The sequence below is a fragment of the Alligator mississippiensis genome, chromosome 14 (genome assembly GCF_030867095.1).
Source record: "Alligator mississippiensis isolate rAllMis1 chromosome 14, rAllMis1, whole genome shotgun sequence".
NCBI lineage: Eukaryota > Metazoa > Chordata > Crocodylia > Alligatoridae > Alligator > Alligator mississippiensis.
The window spans coordinates 29,467,378-29,474,777 of record NC_081837.1 but is presented as its reverse complement, the minus strand read 5'-3'; the positions used below and the strand labels follow the sequence as shown (position 1 = coordinate 29,474,777).

The window sequence follows — 7,400 nt, the reverse complement described above, 5'->3', positions numbered from 1 at the left end:
CTGCTCTTCCTTGATCCTATTTTTAGTATCATCTGCCTGATATAAACTTAGTTTTGCATCTATTTGTGGCCACTGGACCAAAGAAAAGAGTTTGCAGATGTGCAATTCTCCTTTGTGAGAAGAGCCTGAGACCATGCCCTTCTGGATCTTGAACCGAGTGATCAAACCAACCCCCCTGCTTAGGCCTCTCAGACCCTGAATAACTTCTCCACTCTTCACCTGAAAGCGGACCAGAAGCATTTCCAGTCCACTTCTGGGTCCACCGGGAAGTATGCAGACCCCCAGCTCAGTGACTGGTGCTTCCCGAGTCTGGGGGGACACCCGGGGTCCCCCTGCAACCGACTGCCAACCCGGGGGGCACGGGGGCAGAACCAGAAGTAGAATGGAAGTACTTCTGGTCCACTTCTGGGTTCGCTGCCGAGCACATGGAAGGCCCCTCACACTCCTGTGGGATGCATCATGCACCCCAGCATCGCAGCATTCATGAGCCACGCTGCTACCTCGAGGTATGTAGAAAAAACTTTTAAAGCTATGCCTGTGTCCGAAGTGCTGGGGTTGCCTGTACTCCTTTTGGGAGGATGGAGTTGTCATCTTGGAACCAGAAAAAAAAAAATCATACAGGCAACCCCAGCTTAGCGCTCTTAATTGGTTCCTGAAAAAACAAGCCTTAAGTGAAACCAAAAGTATTTGACAGCCCAAGATGGCGACCGCAGTTGTTTTTAATGACCCAAGCTGGCGACTGTGAGCATTATAACAAAACTTGCTGATCGCTAAGTGAAATTAGGTATCAATTTTAAATGAACGTTATAGTGAAACAGAGCTAAGTGAAACAGTTTTAAGCAGGGGTTGCCTGTGCTAAAAACCAAACACCTACTGTAACATATTTTAATTTTATTACAAAAATATTTCGTCACAATTTGTTTGCATACTGTATATAGGGGTGATTGCATAATAACTCAAAAACAAAGTCTTACTCTTGTATATTGTATGTGGGAGGTGTGTGGAGTTTGTGAGGGACTGTATATATGTAGGAGGTTGTGGGGTGTGCGGGGTGTAAAGGGGGACCCCCCCCCCCCACACACACACAGGGTAGATTTGTAACTGTGACAGACTGAGCCTGAGAAGAATGAGTGAGGCTAAGACAGGGGTAGGCAAAATATGGCCCGCGGGCTGGATGCAGTCCACCAGGCAATTTTTTTTCCAGCAGCTCCTGGTGCTCATGCACCACTGGTGGGGGGGGCCTGCATGGAGCTGGCTGCCGTCCCTGCTACCTGCTGTGCAGTGCACGTCCCTGTGCTCTGCTGGGAAGCAGGGGGCAGCTCTCCCCTCCATTTCTGGTGGAGTCCTGGGACCTGCATGGCAAGGGCGGGGAAGGCAGCCAGCTCCATCACACAGGGCTTCCCCCCCAGTGCCACGTGAGTGCCGGGAGCTGCACATGCACCGCAGGGGGCCCTGTGCAGTAAGAGGCAGGCCGGCTGGCCTGTGTTCCTCGCCATGCGCAGTTCTGGCTGGAGCTGCGTGCTGCCAGGCGGCAGTGCCTGCGTGGACCACGAGTGCCCCAGGCACCTGTTGCCTGCTGCTGCCACCAGCAGCAAGGGTTGGTGAGGAGTGTGTGTGTGGGGGGTCGCCACAGCCCCCCACCCTCTCTCTCACCCACACTGTCCACCTGAGCTCCTCAGTCCTGCTGCACCAGGTGCTCCTGCCAGCCCCAGGCTTCGTGCTTCCGCAGGGAGATGAGGAGGAGCCACTGGTCCCTGGGGAAGTCGAGCAGCAGTGGTAGCAGCAGCCCAGGCTGAAGTTGTGCTGGCTGGGCTGGGCCCATCCACGCACGAAGGTATGCGGGCTGGGCTGGGTACAACTAGTCGGTGGGCGCCCACGGGTCAGATGCAATTCTCAGGCCCAGTCAGTCACACTGCAACAAAACAGTGGCAAACCTACCGTGTTCACTGGGGGACAGCACTATGCACCCAATGCAAGGAAACATGAAGTCACGGGGAGCCACCCCGAGAGCAGCCGGTGGCCTCTGCCATCTGCCCCTGTGGCGAGAAGGGTGTGCAGGGGTCCTGCTTATGACACTTACATCAAGGTAGGCTCCCGGGGGAGGACTGCTGGACCCGCCGGAGCGCAGCGCAGCGCAGCGCACAGGTCCGGCCGAGTCCTTGCAGCAGCCGGGCTGACAGCGGGCGTCCCATTGTGACCTGGCGGGGCGCGGGCGCGGGCGCGGGGCGGCGCGGGTTGGGGCTGGCGGGAGGCATGGAGGCGGCGCCGGAGGAGGCGCTCCGCGCGGACGGGGAGCCGCGGGTCGTGGTGCAGCGCACGCAGGTGGTGCTGGTGGCCGGCGAGACGCAGCAGCCGGAGCAGGCGGGCCCCAGCCCCGGCCCCAGCCCCGGCCCCGCGGCGGCGGCCGGGCAGCTGGTGCTGCTGCTGTGCGGGGCCCCGGCGCTGCGGGCGGGGGCCGAGCGGCTGCGCGCGGCGCTGCGGGGCGTGCGGGAGCGGAGCCGCTGGGCGCCGGCCGCGCTCGTGGGCGTCGTGGTGCAGCCGCGGCCCGAGGAGGAGGCGGAGGCGCGGGGCCGGCTGGAGGCGCTGCTGTGCGACGTGTTCCGGGGCCCGGCGCCGCGCGTGGAGCTGCACACCGCCGTCTTCTGCCCCGGCCGGCCCGACGGGGCCCTGCGCCTGCTGCCGGCCGCCTGCCTGCCCCAGCCCGGCCCTGCGGAGGCGGAGGCGGCGGCCCCGGCTGCAGGCACGTGGGGCGCGGTGGAGCTTTCTGGCGGGGGCCCTGCCGGCTCGGAGCTCGGCTTCTCTGCTGGACCGGGCATCTGCCTCCCTCGGGTGCCAGGTCTCGTCCCTGTCGGGCCCCCTCACTACCCCAGAGCTCACCCGCCAGGGTCACCCGGGAGGGATGCCCCATCAGGCACCTGCCCAACTTGGGGGAAGTTATTTGGGCATTTATTAGTCTGGTTTGGTTTTGATTGCAGGCAGTCCTCGGACTTGCGACACAACCACAACCGCATCTTAAGTCGAAAGGTCGTCACCGATTTTCCCATAGGCACAACGTTATAAATGGGGGTTTGGTTCCTGAACCAAGGCACGGTACCCTATTTTCACCAAGAATAACCCAGAATTTTGTGCTCATTCAATTATAGATGAGTCAGATAGCTACATTAGTGTATTTATATTGTAAATAGCAATCATATTGATTTGGAAGGATTTTTTTGAGGTGACTGCTGGACTTTTTGAAGGGCTCTTGGTTGGAGTCTTCTCAGGGGTCTTGACTGCAGGTTTTTCTGGAGTCTTGTCTGCTTTTGTAAAGAAAGCGTCCAAGAAAGTTTGGACAGATGTTCTCCAGGGAGATGAGCAATGCAGCCAACTTGTTCATTGGCGTTGTGTCGGATCAAGTGTCATGAAGTTGAAACTCATGTCAGAAAGTCGAAACAGGACGTCAGTGTATAAAGGTCATAAGTGCCGTTTGTTGTAACTCAAAATGTCTTAAGTCGAGGACTGCCTGTCTTCTCTTGGCCGCAGTGCTAGGAGACGGGGCTGTCTGTCGCACAGGTATTTTGCTACGTGAGCAGGTTTCGTGTGTGCTTCTATTACAACCACAGGTGGAATCCTCCATGGGTGCCCGCATTGGGATGTGCTATTTGTAAAGGATGTGAAGCAGGAGCTGTGTCCCAGAGCCAGCCTATGGTGAGGGACCGTGTCCGTGGGCAGGATGAGGTGAGGGTGGGTATTGTGACATAGCAGGAAAGTGTCAGATTTGTAATCTTTTGGGATTAGGGAAGCAGAAGGCAGGGGAAACCATGCTAAAAAGACATGGAGAAGGTGCAGGAGTCAAAGCATCCCCTTGCTGTCCTAGAGCCTGGAGAGAAGATCTTAAAGGACTTCCAGGTCCTGGTGGAAAAGGTTGGAGGAAAGCCTGATGTGCTGCTGATTGGAGAGGCACTGACAGGGGATGACACACGGGCTCTGATGAAGGCTTTTGTCCAGGAACTGTTCCCAGACTCTCTCAAACCAAGCAAGAGCCTGGACATGACTGTGACTCAGACACTGCCAGGGATTGAGCCTGGTTCCAGCAAGAGCCAATCCCAACTCGTTTTTTTCCTATGCCGAGCTTCTTGCCTACAGAATAAGCAGTCTGAGATCCAGGAGGTCTTGAAGGAAGTAAAGAAGTATACTTGCAAAGCCCCGGCTGCCTTGGTGGGAATTGTCATGCAGCCCAAAAAGAATGAGGAGGCCCAAGCCCGGAAGCTAATGGAGACCCTGCTCCGGGGAGTCTTCCCTAGGCAGCCACGTAACAGAAGGAGGCAGAGTAGCAAGCAGGGCCAGGAGAAGGAAATAGAGCTGGAGGAAGTGCAGGTGGAAGTAGAGATCTTCGTTCCAGGGCAGCCACGGGGGAAACTAGCCATAATGAAAGCTGCCTGCCGAGCTGCTGAGGCTCTGAAGCAGACAGAATCTGCAGGTGTGAAGCAGGATGGTTGGGAAGAGGGGAATCTGAGAAAAAGGATCTGGGAGCGTGGAGGGAAGTGCATGGTAGATTAGGGAAACACTGGGCTGACAAAAGCTAGTTACTGAGGTCATTACTGTTTTATTTCTATTGGACATTGTTTTTGCATTATTTTTGTATAGATGGGGGATTCTCTATGTTAATGGATAAACAAGGGTAATTTGAGATTTAGTTTCATCTGCAAAACTGTTACACATCAGCTAATTATCCTGTGTGGGGCTAGCTGCTGTAGGGTCTCTAGGGCATCCATCTTCTCATCTCAGTGTTGGGCCTCAGAGAGACAAGATGTCTGTGATGGGAGTCCTATTCTTCACCTTTGGAAAACATTCCACATCTTGCCATTACCAGGCCAGAAATATGAATCTGGCAAAGAACTCCATGCTTTAAAAGACATTGAGCTGTCCTTTTGATATTTAGAAGGGACTGGAAGTTGTCTGTTTCTTAGCTCATTGTCCTGAAAGCTTCTGTTCAGGTAGCTTTCATACCTTCCTCCATTGCAATGTGGGGTGGTCTTGGAAATGGCGGTCTGAACAGACCCCTGGTTCATGTGCCCCTGCTGCGTTATTGCCAGAATTTGTTCCTGAACAGCTCTTAGCATCACACTGTTGAGTGACTAGAAAGGGGAGGGGGGCTCTTGAGTCTTTTCTTACAAAAGTGATGCTTACCTGCAGGTTCCTGTCTGAGACATTGGTCATGACACGCGTGGGGTCTGAAATAGTTACACTAGGAATGGGTGGGGGAGAGGGCAAGTTATAAGACCATCTTCAGTGGCAGTAGAAGAAAGCCGCATGATCCAGAGTACCTGTAATCTCAAAGTTGCCTCATGCCTTGCAACTGCAGAACCAGCAGCATTTACTAAGCATGTGTAAGGCTCCCTTTTTCCTCTGCTCAGGATGCTGCTATAGCTTGAGTGGGAGGAGCTTTTATTTAGGCATGCAGGAAATTGGCAGCCATGTAGGCAGTGCAACAAAGGACATGAAGCCTTTAGTAATGACAGATCTGGACGCTGCCATGTCCTTTAGGAAGGATGTAAAAATCACTAACATTTCTTAGGGGCATGGTGTGAGCCAAGTACACTTTGAAAGCATACTCATGCCAAAGGACTTACTGTCTCTTCCTCAGTTTGAAGCCAAGGACAGTAGCTGGGAAGGAAACATTTGATTACAGTGGGAACTGGAAAGTGTATTGGGGAAAGAAATGTGCTTAGCCCCGATAGAAAATAAAGTTGGACAGGAAACAGAAACAAACCTATCTAAGGATGTTAAGACCTCCAGCAATATCACCTTGCAGACTTCATGGGTGGACAGCTGTTATCAGGGTTTCAGAGGGGGTGAGGTTAAACCATGTTGAAGCTCTAGTAGGGGAATAAGAAATCTAACCATGAGCCTGAAGGCACTTTCCTAACGGACAAAGAAATAAGGGGGTGAATTTCTAGATGAGTCTATTTACAGATCTCCTGAGACACCCTGCAGTTGCCACTTGTACTCTGAAGAATGAAAGAGATGAGCATTTACAATAGTCACAAAGAAGAATGGCAGACACGGGATTTTTAGCCTTAATCTTCCTATCTCTGTCAGGAAGTAAAATCTTCTCACGAACTTGGGGCTTGTGGTGCCTGATTTCTTGGAGCACCTATACATGAACAGAAAGTCTGCCCCAACATGCTGTAATTACATAAGGGGCATAAGGGCCCTGAGGCAGCTAATGAAGATTTCCAGGCAGCCCTGTTTAGGGATGGCCTGCTTGTTTCACATGAGGGTGGCCCTAGAAAAGGTGGGAAAAACAAGCCTTGCCTCACTACTTACATCCTGGCTCAACTGAGTTATAAACAGATTGCTTGCTGGAGTATACAGACTTTAACCCTTGGATATAACTTTGATCTGGATTCAGATCTGAGGAAAACAATTGTGTTGAGTAATGAGTCTCAGAATTGATATTGCAGCTCTTTTGGAAACTCAGCTCTCAGATACAGGCTTCATAAAAGACGAGGACTACACCATTTACTGGCATGGCAAACCTGAAGGAGTAAGGAGAGAGTATGGTGTAGGTTTTGCTATCAGAAATGAACTTAGGTCATTGTGTGAAGCTCTGATTGCAGTGTCCACACGTACCATGACTCTTCAAGTTACACTACATAAGGGATTCATCAACCTTGTCAGTGTCTATGCTCTAACTGCGGGCTATCGATGAGAAGGACGGCTTCTGTCAACATCTGGAAGAACTTATCGGCAGGATTCCACAGAAGGAATCCATCCTAGTACTTGGAGATTTCAATGCAAGAGTTGGGGCCAATGTTGAGATCTGGCCTGGGATTCTGGGTAGGCATGGCATTGGACATGTGAACAATGGTCAGAGAATTCGTCAGCTCTGCCAGTCAAGGCTTATGAGTGACGGACACCTTTTTTGCTGGTAACATCAGAAGAAGAAGGTCATGGAGACACCCGAGGTCCAAGCACTGGCATCCTCTAGACTTGGTACTGACAAGACGTACACACTTGAAAGATATCCTGCATACACAATCCTTTCAACATGCAGACTGTGACACAGACCACTCCTTTGTCTGCTGCAAAATGAAATTTCAAGCATAAGAAGCTTCACTGCAATAAACCTGCTAGACAACCTTGTATTGACTTGTGCCAAATCAATGCTCCTGTGAAGAAACAGCTTTTCAATGAAGAAGTAGCAAAGTCAGCTGGAACCACTGAAATTGCATCAGATGCATGGGAAGTCCTGAAGACAAGTATGTACAATATGGCAATCAAGAGTCTTGAAAAGAGTAGTAAGAAAAACATTGACTGGTTTGTAGACCATTCTGAGGTACTGCTACCACTTGAGAGAAAAATAATTGCTCTAATCACCTACAAGTCTTCTACTTCTACTACTGATTCACTCAACA

General features: G+C 52.1%; 1 protein-coding gene across 1 annotated transcript; it reads left to right on the top strand.

Moving 5' to 3' along the window:
• The first annotated feature begins 2,758 nt into the window (after positions 1 to 2,758).
• LOC132244797 (uncharacterized protein C2orf72 homolog) lies at positions 2,759 to 4,878 on the top strand. Its single transcript, XM_059717252.1, has one exon. It carries the CDS (start codon positions 3,814 to 3,816, stop codon positions 4,537 to 4,539), a length of 726 nt encoding a protein of 241 aa, XP_059573235.1. The 5' UTR covers positions 2,759 to 3,813; the 3' UTR covers positions 4,540 to 4,878.
• The last annotated feature ends 2,522 nt before the right edge of the window (positions 4,879 to 7,400 follow it).

Coding starts and splice junctions, on each gene's coding strand:
- LOC132244797 (XM_059717252.1), top strand. CDS start 3,814: ATGGAGAAGGTGCAGGAGTCAAAGCATCCCCTTGCTGTCCTAGAGCCT.